A 20831-nucleotide genomic window follows, 5' to 3' on the forward strand; every position below is an offset into this window, starting at 1 on the left:
GAAAGGTTTGCTCAAGTCATCTTTGCGCCGTGGAAGTCTGATAAGTGCAGCTGTTGTTATTGTTGCCTTTTGTAGTTCCAGAGGAGCGAAATAGAGTTTGGAGCAGCGCAGAGGACTACAGTGCCACTGACCGGCCAAAAGACGGGGCCAGCAGGAGAAAAGACCAGCCTCCCGTCATGCCTAAGCAGATCACAAGCAAACGTGGACTTAAAACGGACTTTTGAAGCTGTTCCTGGAGTTGTGACAATCTGAAAGAATTAGCAATAGTGTAATTAAAGCATATTAAAATGTATACATCAATATGGGGTCAATATTTCAATGTGGGCCTACTTCTGCTTATTCCTGACCTCTACATCATGCTCTTTGGAGATTCTCTGTTGTCCCTGTCCTACAAGAAGGCGTAATAAAATAGTAACAGTATTTCACACTTATATCAAATTGTTCAAAATATTCAACTGGCAATGAAACAGTTTGAGCCGACACGAAGCAACAGGCGACACTTTGACCCAAAGTTGTTATTTATTATCTGCAAATCACCGTACACTATTTACAGCACATCAGCTCTGCCCGTTTTATAATTACACAAATCCCAGTGTGCAAAGCGCTCATTACAGGTGAAGAATTTTCAAATTAACTGAGGATAACAGCATTTGTCAGCGCATTTATTAGCCTAATGAGCGCGTTCATGAGTTATGTTTACCACCACGACGAATCAGGCCTTTCAGTCTTTTATGTGGCAGGCGTGGTTTTATTTTCTAACCAGTGTGTTTATCGTAACGACACTTAATTAAACGACGCTCTAATCGAATGCTTCACATTGGGGCATTTTTATAAGGCCTGTGTGCTGGCTGACTCACACAGATAAACCAAATGAACTTTGTCCTAATGGGAAGTGGTCTGGAGCGCGCCCTCCTCCTCCTCCTCCACCTCCTCCTCCTCCTCCTCAGCAGCAGTGTGCTCTTCTTCCTCTGCGACTCCAGCCTGGGCCCGCTCTGACACCCGCTGGGAGAGCCGCTCCAGCACCAGAGCCGCGGTGCAGGTGAGACTGTGCTGTGGAGAGAGGAGCGGGGAGCGTTATGTCAGATGTGTCTCTCGGCCGCGGGGCAGGAGTGACATTTGACTTGGTGTGGACGGATGTGCGGTCGTGCAGTATCCGGACAACTCAGCTGAGAAACGAGTTGAAAGGGCCAAGGTATCAAACAGTCAATTTGTTTGTGACAGCTTCCCTTTTGTCCTCTTAGAAGGAGCAACATGGGACATTGCTCATTTCAAGTTAGGGTAGGAAGAGGACAATTACAGCATACAGCCTTTTTAGTTAGCAAGTGATAATAGAAACAACTTATCAAGCTATTTCAAAACCTTATTTCGGACAAAAAGGGGTCCATATAGAAGAAGTAAAACAACTAAAAGGACATGCAACTGACTAACACTGCCAGATAACCACAGCTATATACTTAAAACCATCAAATGTATGTTTTAAGTTACCTAAAGAAGATGTGTGATGGATTTGTTTTTGTATATTCATATTAAACTATAACATACGTAGATGCTGATTTTGCATTTTGTTGATTGTAAAACCACAATCTAAATCTTTGGCAATTCACCATGGCAACCACCAAACCCTTTATGTATGACACGGAGTCTGAATCTTACAAAATAAGAGGTACAGAGCACTGGGCGGTGATAGGGAGAAGGTGAAAACAGACATTTTCTGAGGATCCAAGCCTAAAATACAGGACAATACAGGATTACTTAAACAAGCACAAATCCTTCAAAATACAACTGCGTGCGCGCTAATGATGAGGGAACACAGTTATAAGATGGTTAAAAGCTTGTAAAAGTCTGGTTTCCCTTTTAAACTTCTCTCCATGTTCCTGAACGCAACAAAAACAGTAAAGTACAATCATTGTTATTATTTGCTCTCCATTGTGCTCGATATTTCCTCTTGTAATCGTTTCCAAATGTTTTATTTTACTGTAAAATCCCCCATTTAGTCTGCTAATTTCTAGTAATGCGTGTAATTACATCAGTTCCATTTAACTGCCAAAATAGGGTTAACCATAAAACAACGTGAACCACAAGAATAAAAGTGAACACAGGCCTTGCATTTCTGCCTCGAGCCAGTAGAGGTCAGCAGCTACATGACCCCTTTAAATGTGTGGCTGAATTCAAGCATTTTTAGCTCATGAGCAAGTCCTTCGTTATGTCCAGTAGCACCAATGTTTCAACCCAGAAGAGTGAAATGAAAATAACACGCTGGCACGACTGTAATGAAATACACTCCTGTTTTGTACCTGTAAAACGTTCAGGCCCTTGAGCGTAAGGACAGCCAGTTCTTTCATCCCGTCTCCTGTTAGATCTAAGTAGATGATGGACAGTAGAGGACTCTTAAAGCTCCGCCTCCACTGCAGCTGAAACTGCCCGTCCCCCCCGCTCACTGCTGCCTGGTATTTGTAACAAAGAAGTTCCTGCGGAGAAGGAGGGGGATAGTCAGTTTTTGTAACACACCAGAAAGAACTGCAATGGGAGAAGTACAGGTCAGATTATATGACATGAGCGAACAAATGCAAAAATGCAAAATGCTTTTAAATCAACCCAAATCCAATTAAAATGTAGACAGGAAAACCATTTTACAGTGTCCCAATTGTAGCCACAAGGGGTCAGTAACAAAACAAATAATGACTTTAATGTGAGGAAGAGGCACACTAATAGACTGAGCACTAAATTATAAGTAATATATAAAAAAGTATGTATAGAAATTCAATACCTGTCCATATGTTCCCAGAAGCACTTCTTTTTGGCCATCAAAATCCAGGTCAATAACCAGAGCACTCAGCACAGCGTCCCACTGATCGCTCTCATGGAGACACATGGAGTGGGCCAGGCCGTGCTCCTGAACATCTCTGGATACAGTGAAAACACAGACTTCAATAGAGCTTTAGCTGGGTGGGATAGTCCCTTTGGTAATTTTTTTATTTATCATAGTCTTTATCTGTCAAGTCACAGTTTGTGAAGAAAAGTTGAAAAATAAAAGTAGTAGTAGTGCTGAGTGCCTGTGTCATGGGTGCCATCCAAAATGTAGGGACAATTTAAACGCAACTGAAACATTTTTCTGACAGTTTAAACAATCATTTAAGAAAAATAAATGTGTCTGCTTAAAAAAGTGTTAAAAGAGTGTTTATTTTACCATTATTATTAGTATTATCTTGTCTTACGCTAGCTGTTTTTATTTATTTCTATTTTATCTTTATTTTTCCCCTCCATTCCTTATTAAGAAATGAGAGGGTTTGTCTATAGGAGTTTTTGTTTATAAGAGTTCTTCTATTAAGAGTGTTTTTGAAACTTCCTATAAGTTATCTGTCCTTTTCCTCTGTATCTACCTGCGTTGCAACAATGAAATTTCCCCATGTGTAAACAATAAAGGAATATCTTATCTTATCTTAATATGCAATACCTGTAGATAACTGCCATCTCTATAGTACTGGTCACCAAGAGGTTGCACCCACCCATTTCCTGTCCTACAAAAATGAACGCAAGATGCAAGAGTATATTATATGAGAAATGAGCTCACAGAATTTGATGTATTACACAGTAAAAGACCGGCTCCAAACCTTCAGTTATCTCACTGGGTTCGTTTTTACAGCTGAGTGGAAAGAGCAGCACTGTAGAAATTGGACTGTCAAACTGGACGCGCCAGCTCTGCAAAATCTCTGGCACAAACAAACCACAATGCAACGTTATGCAATACATCTTCTAGTGATGAGTTTACTTTGCAGTGCGAAAAGTAGTAAACAAAATGCGCAGAGAAAAAGACACAAAATACAATAGAAAGACAGATTAGCCTTACCTGGTCCGGCCTGGTTGACCAGAGCCAGCCCGACACAGCCGCTCTGACAGCCGAAAGCAGAGAGCCGCCAGCCCCGGTCTAAACTCAGCATGTCCAGCCACAAAACACTGAGAAGGAACATTTCAGAATCAAATGGTTGTATTGATTTAAAGTGATTATGTTGAGTAGTCCAAAGACATGCATGTGTTAGGTAATTTTACTCTAAAATTGGCCCTAGTGAATGAATGTGAGAGTGAATAATTGTCTGTGAGGTCTATGTCTCTGTGTTGGCCCTGCGACGAGTTGGCCACTGTCCAGGGTGTACCCCGCCTAAGGCCCAAAGTCACTGGGATAGGCTCCAGTCACCCGCGACCCCGAAAGGGAACAAGCGGTAGAAAATGGATGGATGTTGAGTAGTAGTGCCATACTTAATAAAACCTCAAACTCAATGTACAGTTGTTTCTATGGTTTTCACAGAAGATTACTAAATAGATTGATACCCATTTGTATTCGTTTTGTAAGTTGGAATCGAAATTTTGCTTTATTTTCTGAAATTGAGTTAAAAATGAATTGCAAACAAGCTTTTGATCAGTGTATTTGGCTTGCACTGACTTGCTGGGCAGCTGTTCCAGTTCAGGGAAAAGCTTCTCGACTGGCTGCTCCTCAAACTGGTGCAGGGAGGCGTTCTGTCGATACACAGGAGGACAGATGAAAGAAAAAGCCTTTCTTTATACGGACTGTTTGTTTGAGGCATCTGCTACAGTATAATGGCCCCGAATACACACGGCTTTTCTCCCAAACGGAAAGATGTGTGCGAATAATTATGAAAGATGAAAACGTAAAATGAAATCGCGGCATAAGCTTCAGTTTTGATCGAACGTTAACAGAATTCCCAAAAGCTTTCTGTAACCTCTTTGTACAGATGAATCCTCTGGTCGTGGCCGCTGAGCAGAAACACGGTCTCTTTGGCTCCGTCATCACACTGCACCCTGAGAGAGACAAGAAACATTTAGTATTCAGAAAGCCACACTGGTGTATTCTGTCACACTAGATGAGAGTCTGTGACATGTTTAATGACTGGTTCACACACACAGGCTTTTAGCGGCTCATTCACTCACTCGGTGTGGTAAAGCTGGAAGGGTGTGAACTGCAGCTCCAGATTGAGGCAGCTCTCTGTTCACACAAACATAGCATCGTGAGCAGAAGCATCTGTTAGAGCCCACACAGCTGCCCCACTCGGGGTGCATCCTCTCACTCACGTGCTATAGACTCCAGGTTGAACTCCGACCCAGGCTCATAGTCACAGTAAATGTTCAGGAACGGAGTGGCTTTGTCGCCGGAGTCCTGTGATCAGATTAAAACATGTAAAATAATATGATTTAACATGATTTCTAATGGATTTTGTATTCTTATTGTACTCTTGTACTGTAAGGACAAGATGTGAACTTTCCTGAACAATTTTAGAAGAAGAATATTCTCAGAACTAGTATAAAACCACAGGGTTTAATTATTTTGTGTTGAAAATGTCAGTCAAATGCCTAAAACCTTGACCCACAAAAAGAGCCTTTTTTAAATTGCCATGAATCGAGAACAATAATGAGAAAATATCAAAAACAAGTTTAAAATGTAACTATCGTGACAACACTACTACAAACCTTTATGAATGTGATCCCGACCACCAGACCTCTTTTTGGAGGAGACTTGTTGAAGGCATCAATTGATACGATTTCAGCATCAACTAAGGACAGAAAGTATGATTATTATGTTATGTGACCTGCACTTGCAAACACCATTTCAACATAAAACCAATCTGCATCAGCTGCTTAGTCTATTGTTATTACTCTGGAGACATAAATGATAAAAATGTGTCTATAAAAACCTTAACACGGTGTAATAAATGTATGTTATAGCGGTGTATGTCAGCATATGGCCGCACAGAACACACAATACCGCCTCCTGGCAGTTTGTGGGTGTGTAATCCTCCGCTTCATTTCCTCGCTCACACAGTTGATATCACAGCGCTTATTCAAACACATTAATTAAAGTTCAAGAGAGGGAGAACGCATTCCATTTTTACAGCCTATTAGTTTTATCATTGGCTTGTTATTTTGTCATCACACATAACAAACAAAATGCACCATAGACTAGTGAATAATTAGAATATAATCATTTTTGCTTTTATTCATTGAGAAGTTTTTAGAAAAGTTTAGAGCCAATTTATTTTCTGAACCAAGATAACGGGGACATTGTTAATATTATGAGGCGTAACAAATCAATAATATCATAATATCACAACATCTTTTTGTAATCTATGTTCACATGCAGGTTTTTATTACCTATGTTTAATTTTTTTAGATGTGTATGAAAGTATACGTATATGTTTGTGTATTTTTATGGTAAGAATGAGTTCTGGAAAAAGAAATTTGGTAAAATTGTATTTTTTAATTCATGGCATAATTAGTGTAATGCATGTTAATCATTAAAACAATGTGTTAACTACTAAGTTACAAGCAAGTTAACTATTATATCGATAAATAGATGTGTGCGGCAAGTTGATTAAGAAACGTTTTAATTTTAAATTTTACCTAATTACATAGTTTCTCTCTGGCCTTGTCTTTGTTTTTAATTTAGAAAAAAAATGTCTGGAGGCCGTGAAGAATGGATAGGCCCGTCACTATAATTACTATTGATTTATTGCAACAAATGAAAGCTGTTGGAGCAATACCTTTGGGGCTCAATATGTATTACAGTGTGTCTTTTTATTGCATTATGCATTATTTCTCTACTTTAAAAAGTTAATTAAAATGTCATATGAAGAAGCTTGACTAAATTAAACTAACTAATTACTGAAGCTTTTCATTCTCTTTATTTACCATTAACATCTTGTGATTTGTACAATATTATTCTTTTGGAATACGGTTGAATGTGATTTTTGGCTTATTGTTATGTCTAAATCTAATTATTATCTCATTTCTGGCCTTCCATGCCAACTGTACAGTGTGATTAATCAAAGGGACCATAATCAGAGATAAATTAAAATGTAGGGCCACTATTTCCATGTTTTTTGGGACTGTCCTGCTGCTCAGAAATATAATACTGAAATGAACAAATTTTTGACATTGCCATTCCATTTGATTTCAGAACTATGTATTTGGGCCTTGAAACTCCTGCCATGGACACAATTAATGGATATCCTTAGCACATACTCCTCCAGGGAAAAGGACCCTCATAAAAAAATGAATGCCACAAACTGCATCTACAATCAAGGACTGGACGGGCATTATAGTGGACATACAGAAGATGGAAAATAATAAAATGTAACTCAATTTGGAACTGGTCAAATTCAACACATTTTGTGATTTGGTTTCTGTAAGTGGTCTATGTTACTTGTGTTCTTCTTATTTAGTCTATTGCTCTACTACGGTCTTGTTCTACATTTTTGTGTGTTTTTTTTTTTTATATTAAAATAAGAAAAGTATAAATAAGAAGATTAATAATCTAACTCCTAGTCTCTGAAAATAATCAGATTACGTCTGTGCATGTAGTTGTTTCAATATTTTTGTTTTAATATTTTTGTTAATTTTATGGAAACAAAAATGAATTGCAAGAGTGAATGTCAAGAAGGATGTGTAGTACAATAACTGCTAATTTATAATCATCTTTTCCCAAAGTGAGTTTATGTAGAAGAAACTGTAAGCAATAATAAATATGTGTAAACTAACTAACTAACTAACTAACTGTAATGCGTCTCTGTTTTGAACTAATGACTGGCCTGATGCTGAGGATGCTGGGGATGCAGGGGATGCTGGGATGATGGGGATGCTGGGAATGATGGGGATGCAGGGGATGCTGGGGATGCTGGGGATGCTGGGGTGCTGGGGATGCTGGGGGTGCTGGGGATGCTGGGGATGATGGGGATGCTGGGGATGATGGGGATTCTGGGAACGATGGGGATTCTGGGGATGCAGGGGATGATGGGGATGCTGGGGATGCTGGGGATTCTGGGGATGCAGGGGATGATGGGGATGCTGGGGATGCTGGGGATGCTGGGGATTCTGGGGATGATGGGGATGCTGGGGATTCTGGGGATGCAGGGGATGATGGGGATGCTGGGGATGCTGGGGATGCTGGGGATGCTGGGGATTCTGGGGATGATGGGGATGCAGGGGATGCTGGGGATGCTGGGGATGATGGGGATGATGGGGATGCAGGGGATGCTGGGGATGCTGGGGATGATGGGGATGATGGGGATGCAGGGGATGATGGGGATGATGGGGATGCAGGGGATGATGGGGATGATGGGGATGATGGGGATTCTGGGGATGCTGGGGATGCAGGGGATGCTGGGGATGCTGGGGATTCTGGGGATTCTGGGGATGCTGGGGATGCAGGGGATGATGGGGATGATGGGGATTCTGGGGATGCAGGGGATGATGGGGATGCTGGGGATTCTGGGGATGCAGGGGATGATGGGGATTCTGGGGATGATGAGGATGCCGGGGATTCTGGGGATGCAGGGGATGCAGGGGATGATGGGGATGCTGGGGATGATGGGGATGATGGGGATTCTGGGGATGCAGGGGATGATGGGGATGCAGGGGATGATGGGGATTCTGGGGATGCTGGAGATGATGGAGTGGCGCACCTGGGATGTAGGTGAACTGCACTTCTTTGGCCACTGGGCGCACTTTCTGCTGCAGCTCCTGGTACCTGAAGCACACCACCTTCCCCTTGAGCGTCGCGGCCAAAAGTTCCTGCTCCCCGGCCTGACACAACCCGTACATGTTACTCTGCGACGGGAACCGGCTGAAGCTGTCCTCTACGAACGGATACGGTTCTCGGGACATGCTGGCAGAAGAAAACACACCGGATCAGGGCAAGAAACGCATCTGCTCCGTCTTTTCACCGCAACTCCAGGACCACGTGGCTGGAAATGTCAACCGGGGGTTAAAAACGTCTTATTAACAGTTATAAAATAGTGCATGGTTTGAGTTTTTGATTCATTGTGAACTTAAGCGAAAAGTTTCCATTAACAAATCCATGCGACTGCGAGCGTCGGTGTTCCCCATTCACAACAGAAACACAACATCCGCTTTGGGCAGTGCTGCGTTCACTGTACAATCGGAATTTCTGTCATTCCGAGTATGAACATTGTGAAATAGACCAAAAATATTGAGACGGACATATTTTGAATACAACAACTCTTTATACAATCGTACTGTATCACCTTTCATCTGAAGCCAATTCTAAATAAATAAATAAAGGAGTAGATTGATTAAGTTGAAGTAAGCTCTGTAAATAGTAACGCCCCCAAACGCAGCACCAGGTCATTTCTATTTCGTGTTCATTTGGCTGCAGTTACAGCGCACTGCGAGGACAAGTCTGCCACCCACTGGCAGACTATCAAACTGCAATAATCCAACAGGTTTACATCATGAATCTATTCAAATAGATTCGTTTTGATAATAAATTGACATTGACACGGAAATATTAGACTGATAAAACGGAAACCTAATCTTTAGTTCTGATCCGGGATGAATGGCTTGCTGGACTAATTGTGATTGGACACTGGTTGTAATGAAGATATTTATCCACCAGATGTCAGGAAAAACGTTCTCTTGTGGTGGCGTAATGGTGAGAAGAACCTGTAGTTTAGGACAAACAGAGCTAAATAAACACACTGGTGTCAAACGCAATCATATGTCAAGACAAGTCCCAAATCCTATGGTCCTATGCTTCAAGTCCATTCAAGTCTTTATAACAACTACAGAATACAGTTGTAATTTTTGCAATTTATATGAACTGTGTTAATAGTTCTGTTCACAAATGGATTAGTGAAAGAGTCATGTTCCAGTTCCAGTAAGGACTGAAAGTACATTTACAATTGTTAGAGAAGAGAAACATGTTTATTTTATTGAGGAGAAGCAGAGACGTTTTCTCAAGTCACAAGGCCCCAAGTCCAAGTCAAGTCCTGAGTCACTGGCCTTTGAGTCCAAGTCCCAAGTCTTGGTCTATTTTATCAAGAAAATTCTTGAGTCATCAAAATAGTGACTCGAGACAGACTCAAGGCCAAGTTGAGACTTGCAAGTTCACATCTCCGACTTTCTTCTAAAACGGATACTAATGTGGAGCAGCAGTCTGTTTGTTGTTTTAATGTTGGCACCTCCTCCTGTAATAAGTGTGAAACCTACACGGCAAATAAAGTTTCCTTAAATTACACACCGAGAACATGCATGACCTGCCCAAACCCTAACCCCGGTGTCAGGAGTTTGACCCTTGAGTGTGTGAGAGGTCCTGTACCACTCCATATTGTAAGAGTTCAGAGGTGGCCTTGTGTACACCCCCACTTCTCCTAATCCCACCTGCTAATCCATTTGCAGGATTAGTGTCCAGTGTAATCACTCATCCTTCACTGTGACACACCTTACCTCGACTCACACAAACTCCTGACTCACACACGCATATGAAGCTGTGCAAGTTGTTTCCAGGTGGAAGATCTGTCTCAATATGTGTTGGTGTTTTGTATTGGCCTTGTTGACTTGCTCCTTGTCTTTAGCCAAATGAATGGCCTCACAGCAAGTTCCTGAGCTGTGGAATATGCAGGTTCTTCCTCCAGGTACTTCAGTTTTCCCCATCATGCACTGCAGTTGCCCTAACTGTTGCCTAACTGTTCATTTGTAGTGGTCAAAGTGACTTAATGGCAGCACAGACAAACTGCTGAAGTGACTCTTATGCGCTGATTCTTTGGCTGACACAGTAATATTGCAGTTAGCACTTCAGTCTCACAACAAGAAGATCCTGGATTTGATTCCTGAATGGAACAGGGTTTTTCTATGTGGAGTTTGCATATTCTTACTGTGTCTGTGACCACTGGGTTCTTCTTTTTCTTCTACCACAACACTACTGTCCCTGAAAATGAGTGGGATAGTGGGACCACACTTTAAATAAAAATATAAACTTTTAAAAATGTTTTTATTGATTATATTTTATGCAGAGATGAGCTTTAGCTGCTCCATATCTCCACCAACTGAGCAAACCAGGCTGAATTCTGTGTAAAAAACTATTTCATTTATATAATTAATCATAGTTTAGTTTGGATAATCATATTCTTTGTCTGGAATGTACAGACTCTAAAATACATACCAAAAAAAAACATTTATAACAAAGACAGTGACATGATGAAATGTAAATGGGAAGAAAAAAAAAGCACTTTATTCACAAATATTCTCTGTGCCTTCGGTCAGAATATTTCCCGCTTTATTTGGCTGATAATGTATTTAAAGTGTCAGCATACGACAGGAATAATAGTTTGACTAGTCGTCTAATATAATCGCCCCCTTTTAGTATTTATCAATGTATCTGTGTAAAATCAACAATTATGTAATATTAGTTATTAATATATTAGTTTTCAGTGCATTCATTATTCTGTGTGTGTGTGTGTGTGTGAGTGTGAGTGTGAGTGTGAGTGTGTGTGTGAGTGTGTGTGTGTGTGAGTGTGAGTGTGAGTGTGAGTGTGAGTGTGTGTGTGAGTGTGTGTGTGTGTGAGTGTGAGTGTGAGTGTGAGTGTGTGTGTGAGTGTGTGTGTGTGTGTGTGTGTGTGTTGAGTGATTGGGCCTGACAGCAGCCTCTGTATTGCTGGCTGTCCTGCAGATTTAGTCGACCTGTTTTAGACATTCTAATCTGGATTATCAACAGCACACACACACACACACACACACACACACACACACACACACACACACACACACACACACACTCTGCCCCATCACCTGTTCCTCCTCTCATTATGAAAACACACAATTACTCCCCAACACATATATATATATACTTTGCTGTGTCACGCACTTTATTTGCTATTCAGTTTGCAGCCAAGAGAAGTTGGAATAAAAAGCACTTGCCCCATCATGTCCACAGGGGGAAGGGCATCTGGACAGGGGATTATGCCAGCTCAGTCCTCTTGCCTACTTCCACCATTTGCTGGTGCAGCAGCAGGACGAGCTGTCGCACTATTTTAAGTCAACATCTCATTTGTCAACCATTCACGTATAGATGAAGTCATTAACACACAAATAAACCTTTCCTCTTTTAGGTCAAACAGCCGTAATCCAAAAAAAATGTCTCCAATATTCCTCATTGCTTTGTAGTTTAAGTGATTTAGGTTAGTGTCCCGCAGAGTCCAGGAGCTGAAGCTGTCCTCCATCTACACCGCTCTTCTCTCATAAACATCATTAGTTTCATCCCCTTTACCCCTTTGGTCCTGCTGCAGAAGTCTCCTGCCCTCACGTCCACAGCCGCCTCTTCTGATGCACCACTGAACGGATTGCTCAGTCTTTCCTCCCTTTATCTGGAGATAAGATACTTACTTTTCAGATAAAGCATATTATGATAAATCAAATGAGCTTGTCGGTTTGGTGCATCTGGGTGTTTGAGTGTGCGCTTGTGTGAACAAAGCTGTTTTGGAGCTAAACTGGTCAGCTCTGTCCTTTATGAGGATGACATCAGGGGCTTTGGGCCAGGCAAAGAAAGTAAAAGTTGTGACTTATACCAAGATTTACAGACCATTTACTGAAAAGAGAACACGTTTTACAAAGGCATTTCAGCATTAAAAACACCACTAAACCCAACTGGGACTATTGTGACTTTAGTCTCCCTCCAAGCAAATAAGAGCAGCTTTAAGGTCATTTAGAGTAACCTGTGAACCCTTTGCCCAGTATTTTCCTTTATACCTCGGACAGTAATAAACTTGTAGTTGATTGAGTTGACCACTGCGCAGCTTGTTTCTCTCTCTTGGCTCTGGTGCGGCTGTAGGCTGGTGTAGGCTCCTGTAGGCTCCTGTAGGCTCCTGTAGGCTCCTGTAGGCTGTGTGTGCGTGGTGGGAGGGGTTTGTGGGGCCACTTGCTCCTCTAATTAGCAGCGTGCCGGTGAAGGAACTCAGAGGTGACTTAAGACAGGCGCCACACAGACGTCCCACTGCCTTCACCTGTGGCATGAGTTAAAAGAGAGAGACACACAGCGTATTGGTGCTGGTGCTGATGCTGATGCTGGTGCTGAGTTGATCCTCAGTAAAAGCTCTAATTGCACTTTTGGAACAAACTCCAGAGGTTAGTGCAGGGCTGGACTTGTTGCCTCTCCAGTTTGGGGGCGCGCGGCTGGTGCGTGGTGCGTCCGGCAGGAACAAGTCTGGGACAGGACTTAACAGCCGCTGTAAGGATGATGTCCTATATAAAGCAACCACATTACACCATGAACGGGTTAAATTTGCCTGCGCCCGGGATGGATGTGCTGCACACGACCGTCGCTTATCCCTGTAAGTACCAATAGAAAATACACTTTATATTGTTAAAACGAACTTTGCAATGTTAATGTTTAGAGATGTTTATGCCCTGAGTGAGACTGTAATGACGTAAACAACGAGGCTTTTGCGTGTGAGAAATAAGAGCTTTCTTCAGCATGCTTTATATTATCACGGCTGTACAACATTTATGTGTTGCCTGTATTTTGTTTGAAACAAAGGTTGCGCAATCGCTGTCCTAAATATAGACATAGGCTATATTCAAATCAAAGTAGAACTTTCCTCTAAAAAAAAAAAAAAAAAAAACATATGACTTTTTCGTGCATCAGTCGCTGTTTCACATTCACGTATTTTTTTACATGAATCAAATATAAATGTATCTCATATGATTAGTATAATGCATATTAATGTAACTTTGCTTTTGTTTAATTTAGTAGAATGTATGTGTAAAGATTTATTATAACTATACAATGGTGAATTCTACACTATGAGGGGCACATACCACATCTTCACACATTTATCCAAATTGCTGCCTTCAAAGTTAAATATATATTGTTTATACAAACAAAATAAAGGCCACAGAATTTCAACAATGGTTTGGAGAAGCAAATATTGTGTTGTTTGTGAAGAGTTAATCTTTATCTCAGATCTTTAATGATCTATACAGTTTTGTCATCCCAAAAGTGTTAAAGGGCATAACCATAAAACACTTTTGTTTGTGGCTGTGCAGCGACTCCACGGAAGCAGCGGAGGGAGCGCACCACCTTCACCAGAACTCAGCTGGACATCCTGGAGGCTCTCTTCTCCAAAACCCGCTACCCAGACATCTTCATGAGGGAGGAGGTGGCACTCAAGATCAACCTGCCTGAGTCACGTGTGCAGGTACTGCACTGTCACATATTACATTAGAATCACAGCTCTCTTGCTGACAGATGCACATTATTATTTCTTAGTGTGACCATGAGCTTTTAGCCAAACATGAGCATTTCACCCATTGTTTTATCAGTGTAATTTGCTCTCTTGGATTACCTTTGATTCCTTTGAAACCTTGTTATTATCAATCTCACTGTTGCTCTTGGTGACTGATATTTATATTTTTCTGATCTCAGGTGTGGTTCAAAAACCGCCGGGCCAAGTGCCGTCAGCAGCTGCAGCAGAGCACGGGACAGTCCAAGCCCCGTCCCCCTAAAAAGAAGTCCTCTCCGCCTCAGGAGCCTAGTGGCCCTGAGCCCCTCCAAAACCCGATTGGCTCCTACAGCCCATCATCTGTCCATTCGGGGCCCACCTTGGTCCCGAGCTCCAGCACTGTAAACAATTCAGTGTCCATTTGGAGCCCAGCCATCTCGCCCCTCCCAGACCCCCTGGCCTCCTCTGCCCAGTGCATGCAGCGGCCCTCTCCTTACCCCATGAGCTACGGCCAGCCATCTGCCTACAGCCAGGGCTATGCCAGCACCACCTCCTACTTCACAGGCCTGGACTGCAGTGCCTACCTGTCACCCATGCACTCGCAGCTGTCGGGCAACGGTGGGGCCCTCAGTCCCATCACTGTGCCCTCCATGGGGGGCTCTCTGAGCCAGTCCCCTGCCTCTCTGTCCTCGCAGGGCTACAGCACCGCCTCCTCTCTGGGCTTCACCTCTGTCGACTGCCTGGACTACAAAGACCAGCAGGCCTGGAAACTGGGCTTCACCACCATGGACTGTCTGGACCACAAAGACCAGAACTCCTGGAAGTTCCAAGTCCTGTAAAGAGCCAAAAATCAAGTGTCAACATTTTTCTGAACGAGCCCTTTGCCAGCAGACTTGTGATCTTGCATTATCATTTTCATGTCGTAGGTTTATTTGTTTTTCTACTTGTTCCTCTGTAGAAATGCAATCAGTTCAAATCGTTTTGAAGATGGAAGGGACCAATGACTGCCTAAATCCTAACCCTTTGTATTATAGAAACAAACGCCTTCAACCAGTTTGTAAAGACTATGGAAACATCCCTTCTTTGACTCTGACATAATATACCAGTGTACTTCATAATATTCTTTTAAAACTCTTTGTCTCTAAGGAGCGCTGCTTTAACAGGAAGGAGCCCTGACATTCCATTAGCCTCCTCTTTTTCCTTTTTCATTAGATATGTGTTATTATTTGTGTTAACTTCACTTTGTTTTTCACTTGGTCATATTGATTACGAAAGTGATTTGTGTTTCTTTAACAGTTAGTAAGTATACATCTTTAATCCTTCTATGCAATTAAATGTGTAGTTGATAGTCTCTTGTTTCACTCTTGTGTATTGATGTAATCATTGGGTAGTTAGTTGTGTGAACATGGCTGTGTAAGTCTAAACGTGTCACCGTGTGGCTGTGAGGTGGCCCTGCTCCTGTCACGCCCGGACCCTCATGTCCGTCACACAAACACACTCACTGGTCCATCTTGGTTATTTTAGTTTACCTGATTCTGGGAGTGTCCCAATCCTCTTAGCCTCACTTCTGCAATGCACTAAGTAAATTAGTTAGGATTATTGCCCTCTTCCCTATGTCTCTATGCCTCGCACCCATCTCTTCTTCCAAGACCTCATATCTTCACTGTTTTCTTTTTATGCTTTATCTATCCATCTATATATTTATTTATTGCAGTATTCTCTTTTCCTACCTCTACCTTTTTCTGCTTCTAATATAATTTTGGTTGCCTTTTGCTTCATTTGACGTGTACTTAATGTGTTGTATCCACCAGGCTTCTCTGCTGTATAATATTGCAGATATCAATATCCCCTGATTCTCTCCCTCCGTATAAATCTACCCAGCTTCTCCAAACAGTTTCTCAGTCTCTAATCCTAATGTGACCCTATTACTGCAACAGAAACTTGGCATGAAAATGTGAAAAAATGTGTTTTATTTGTTGTGAAACCATTAAGACTAGAGCTATTTTGGATCGTATATGAGGCACGTTCAATAGTTTATGTTTGCCATTATAGATGATTTAATTGTAGAACCAGTCATGTTTGTTTAGAAGGTCAGCGTTGCATCACAAACTCATTTATGTTCTCTAATTTAAAATAAATGAGCACGGTGGTGTTTCATATGTAATATTGATAAGTAATAATAAACGTCAGTGCTATTTTCTCTTGCTGTCATAATGTTAAGATGTAGTGCATAGTGGAAGGGTAGACATTTCAAAGCTTTCCACACTCATCACAGGTCTAATCCTGCTGTGTTTAATCCCTCAGAAACCCTCCCTCTCTGCAGTATGATTGGTTAATCCTTGTCTCTGTGTTTGGTGATTGGTTAACCTCTCCTGGAGGGAGCACAGCAGTGTAATCTCCCCGAGCACAGACAGTTTCAGACATTTGGGTGGTAATCCCAGGCAGCAGCAGATGTGATGGGGGATGGACAGGACCAGCAGACCTTGAAGAAGGTGAACCAGAAAACAAGCACCTGTAGAATGTGGCAAGAACAGGCCCAGGTGGTGAAGAGGGAAGAGTATGAATAAATTAATGAAATTAATAAAATGAGATTAAAAACAACAACAATTATTCACATTATTATGGTCAATATGGCATGTGACTATGGCATGTGTAACTTAGAATACAATTATTTATAAATTCAACAAATCATAGGCCCCTGGCCTACAGATATTCTAGGCCGGTTGGTCTCAAACTTTTTACACCAAGATCAAAGATAGTATTTCTGTGCTGCAGTAGTAATACATGTCTACTTCTGATTTGAAGGGTACACACATTTAGGATGAATTTTAGTTCTGAATTGGATTGATAAGTAACAGAATCATTGATGTTTTAACAGTTGGCCTATATCATAGTCATAGTATAGTAGTAGTGTCCATTCTAGTAGTATAGACAAGGACCACTAGGGGGAGTCAGTAAACTACGTTATCAGTAATAAGATGAATTCTTCCAATCTTCAAACTATTCACATTATTTCCTTTTCTATATTACAACCAATGACCTTTGTGATTGTTCAGCATCAGCTTCACCATGTATCTCTTCATTAAGGCTGGACTCTGCAGTACAATACTTAGAAAAGAAAACACTTTGTTTTAACATCTATTTATTTATTACCACTGTCATATGAGAAATTTGGAAAATACAAAGATCAGCTTTTAAATGTCTGAATTTTCTGGAGGATGTAAAAATATAGAAGAAATAAAATGAGGTTAAATTGTGTACCACAACTTTGATGGGACATATTATATCCTCAGATCTACAGAGAAATGCCAGAGACAAACAAACCCACATGCAAAGTATGTGCCGTTATTTCAATATGAATGCAAGAATTATTGGAGAAGTACGACGAAGTATAAGAAGATTGGGAAGTAGGCAAATAGATTATTGATGGAGCATTTTTGTTGAAAGATAAAGTTATATAGCGCCCCTGTGTGGCCATGAATGGAATTTGCCTTAAGAAAATGCAAAGCTCTTCCTTACATAGAAAGCAAGCCAGCCTTCACGTTCCCAATTATTTTGCCCTTGTTGTTGTCTCAGAAGAAAATAAATGTTTGTCATTAAGTGTAAGAAGTAAAAAGTAAATAAAATAATCACCATATCCACAACAATTATCAAGTCTCGAGCAAACAAGAGATTCATTTTTGTTGAGTACAAGCAGTTACACAAATCAAAGCTCACATGTTCACGAGTGGAAAAAGCGAACCCTCTGCTCCTTGTCCGAGGTGAGCAGTGAGAGAGGGGAGTCAGGGTGAGGTGGGACGAGTGTGGGAGGAGGGTTCAGCCAGTCTGAGGCCTCAGGACTAGTTTTAATAGCACCCTGCTGTGGAAGTTGCAGCTCCCCTTAAGCAGACTAGTCCCTCAGCAACATCTCAGTCTGGACTGTTTCTCACACAAACGGCTCTTAATAATCGACCTCAAACAGTCGGACTCTTTGAACCACTAAGATGCACATTTTGCCGTGCACATGTGAGTTTAAGATGAAAAAACTTTAACATGCACAAAGAAGATAACCTAAAACATTTGGTGAAGACAACCAAACTAGCAGAGACTAGACTCTTCATCGTGATTACTCTAATGACTACAAAGAAGCTAGGCGGTTTGGGGAGGTCTGAGAGAGGGACGGGGTGAAGGGGTGAGGAGCAGAACACAGGAGCACGGGCAGGGGGAGGTCAAGAAAAACAGAGAGACGTCTAAGCGCGCTCTCCGCGGATGCGGCGTGCCAGCTGGATGTCTTTGGGCATGATGGTGACGCGCTTGGCATGGATGGCACACAAGTTGGTGTCCTCAAAGAGACCCACCAGGTATGCCTCGCTAGCCTCCTGCAGATGAACGACACAGAACAAAACATTAGAATTATTTAAAGGGAACATATTATATGCTAAATCAACATTATGAGCTTTTAACCTTGTTAAAACTGTGCTTCCTCATCACAAACTTACTCAAAGTTATAGTTTGATTCATTCCTGCATGTTTGAACAAACCTGGGTTGTCCAGGAACTGAGGCATGAGTGCTCAGAACATTCTTGGTTTCACCTACCCCCTACCCCCCCCACATCCCTGTGCTTTGTTGTAAGTGACAAAGGTCAATGACAATCCGCTGCTTTTTACATTGAAATGTAAACATTTCTGCCATTTTAGAATAATTATTTCAAACCTGCACATATAGCTCACACATAACATAAACATTATAGACAATGGATGTGTTAGGAAATGTATAAGCATTGCTCCATCCATCCCCTTTTCAATCCACCTGACTTTCAAAACAGAAAGTCAGTGGACTGTTTCTATTACTAGGCTGTTTTAGATGAGTTACATGTTATAGTTCAATACAAAGTACCTGGGATAAGGCATAACATGTCTCCTCTAATGCAGCACAAGACAATGTACACACCTGCAAGGCGCCGATGGCAGCGCTCTGGAAACGCAGGTCAGTCTTGAAGTCCTGAGCGATCTCCCTGACCAGGCGCTGGAAGGGCAGCTTGCGAATCAGCAACTCAGTGGACTTCTGGTACCGACGGATCTCTCTCAGAGCAACAGTCCCGGGCCTGAAACAGTGAAATCGTGTTAACAAAGACAACTATTCATTCTTCCACCAAGATAAGAGGTGGTGTTACCTATGGTAATAGATTATTTTGTGAGTGTTAAGTGTGTGGTTTACCTGTAACGATGAGGCTTCTTCACACCACCAGTTGAGGGAGCACTCTTCCTGGCAGCCTTTGTGGCCAGCTGCTTACGAGGAGCCTTTCCTCCAGTGGACTTACGAGCGGTCTGCTTGGTACGAGCCATGTCGACAGAGGATCACTGCACCACAAGAAAACAGTCATCAAGAAAACAGTCATCAAGTAACATCACACAACTTTTTCAACTCAAGAACCGTAAGCTGTTTAAAACCAACAAACACATAAATGCGTTCAACTATTCGAAATACTTGGATGGCAATATGTGAATCACAAAAACAGATGTTTGCGTTTAGAAAAATTGTCAAAGAGTAATTTTCTTTTTGTTACCATCAGCTACATAATAATATAAAGGAAAATAACGTCGAGTGGATGTTTATCTTGCGCGGTGAAAACGGTCAAAATGCATGTTTGTATTCCTTGTTTATAGACAGAGGAGTTCAATTAGAAAACAAGGACATTTTGGGGCTTTGTAATAACTGAACATCTTAAACATTTCTGAAAACTTTTATCTCCGTCTGGCAGTTGCTGCGCTAAACAGGTCGCGCCAATGCGCTGTGGCCCTCAGCAGCACCAATCACATTCACGGGATCAAGACGGAACGGAGTAGTCCACCAATCAGAGCGCGTCTAGTACCATTTGTGGGCGGGACTGACGCACTCCTCCCGCCCATTACCGCAAGGATTATGGCCGCGGACCCAAATTGAATCTACCGAAAAACAGGCTGAGACCAGGACGTAAACTTTGATATTTATCTGTTAAATTACAACTCGTTAAAGGCGAAAAACTGTCGCGGCGAATAGCGAACAAGTGCCACTATCGATTAAGCTTCACGGCCGTTTAGAAAAGCGTCAGATGAAAGCGAACCAGCGCGGTAAAGACGAGCATTGAAAGTGGAGCAGATATTTCGGCAGTGGAAGTGGCGAGCCGCGGTTCTCTGCCTGTGCATCGAAGCAACTGCTTTTCTTCTGTCTCTGGCGTCGGAAAACACGCTATTTTAACACTAAAAACGCACAGATTCCGACTATTTCTTTACAAAACGGCGACAAGAGTAATTGAGCTGAACTATTATGACAAAAAATGTGACTTACCGAGGGTGATTTGCGTGTTTTTGTCGAAGCGTTCCCGGTGTGTTGTGGTTGTCTGGCAGTGTCAGATATTTAACTATCTCTCACACAATGGAGCGGCGCTGGAGCAAAATGGCGGCTGTGTCAATCATCTCGTCTCCCACAATGCAACTTTTGTAAACATTGTAGAGTTCAACTTTTCACATGATTAAAATGACTTTTACGAACGGCAGACATTTTGAAACATGAAGAATATTTTATTTTTGTAATTATTTTAAAGTCTCAAGGACATTTTAGTTGGAATTTCACGAGCAATTTATCATTTACCGGTAATTCATTAATTTCTCCACAATGCAAGGGCCTAACTTAGCAAACTTAATGGTTTGGTCCCACTCTTGAGAAATCTCTTCCGTGTTTAATTAATAAATGTACATAAGGAGAGACACAATCGAAACTCAAATTATATGTATTAAGTGTGCTACTGTTTCTTAAAGAGTCAATAATAGCCTCTGATGTGTTAGTAA

General features: G+C 41.7%; 3 protein-coding genes across 3 annotated transcripts; 1 reads left to right on the top strand and 2 right to left on the bottom strand.

Moving 5' to 3' along the window:
• Positions 1 to 500: 500 nt before the first annotated feature.
• kptn (kaptin (actin binding protein)) lies at positions 501 to 8925 on the bottom strand. Its single transcript, XM_072446778.1, has 12 exons — positions 8472 to 8925; positions 5482 to 5564; positions 5086 to 5170; positions 4945 to 4999; positions 4737 to 4815; positions 4439 to 4512; positions 3848 to 3954; positions 3612 to 3710; positions 3455 to 3518; positions 2768 to 2903; positions 2295 to 2468; positions 501 to 1050 (listed from the first exon to the last, which is right to left on the bottom strand). Exons 1-12 carry the CDS (start codon positions 8671 to 8673, stop codon positions 883 to 885), a joined length of 1326 nt encoding a protein of 441 aa, XP_072302879.1. The 5' UTR covers positions 8674 to 8925; the 3' UTR covers positions 501 to 882.
• Positions 8926 to 12854: 3929 nt separating this feature from the next.
• crx (cone-rod homeobox) lies at positions 12855 to 15415 on the top strand. Its single transcript, XM_072446786.1, has 3 exons — positions 12855 to 13133; positions 13849 to 14000; positions 14228 to 15415. The coding sequence occupies exons 1-3, from the start codon at positions 13037 to 13039 to the stop codon at positions 14861 to 14863; spliced, it is 885 nt and encodes a 294-aa protein (XP_072302887.1). The 5' UTR covers positions 12855 to 13036; the 3' UTR covers positions 14864 to 15415.
• A 1734-nt stretch (positions 15416 to 17149) lies between these two features.
• On the bottom strand, positions 17150 to 20467 carry h3f3c (H3 histone, family 3C). Its single transcript, XM_072446779.1, has 4 exons — positions 20332 to 20467; positions 19222 to 19364; positions 18955 to 19108; positions 17150 to 18382 (listed from the first exon to the last, which is right to left on the bottom strand). Exons 2-4 carry the CDS (start codon positions 19347 to 19349, stop codon positions 18254 to 18256), a joined length of 411 nt encoding a protein of 136 aa, XP_072302880.1. The 5' UTR covers positions 19350 to 19364; positions 20332 to 20467; the 3' UTR covers positions 17150 to 18253.
• Between the last annotated feature and the right edge of the window lie 364 nt (positions 20468 to 20831).

This window comes from Eucyclogobius newberryi, unplaced genomic scaffold (genome assembly GCF_026437365.1).
Source record: "Eucyclogobius newberryi isolate DKJ021-1_F unplaced genomic scaffold, fEucNew1.0.hap1 SCAF_15, whole genome shotgun sequence".
NCBI classification, from domain to species: domain Eukaryota; kingdom Metazoa; phylum Chordata; class Actinopteri; order Gobiiformes; family Gobiidae; genus Eucyclogobius; species Eucyclogobius newberryi.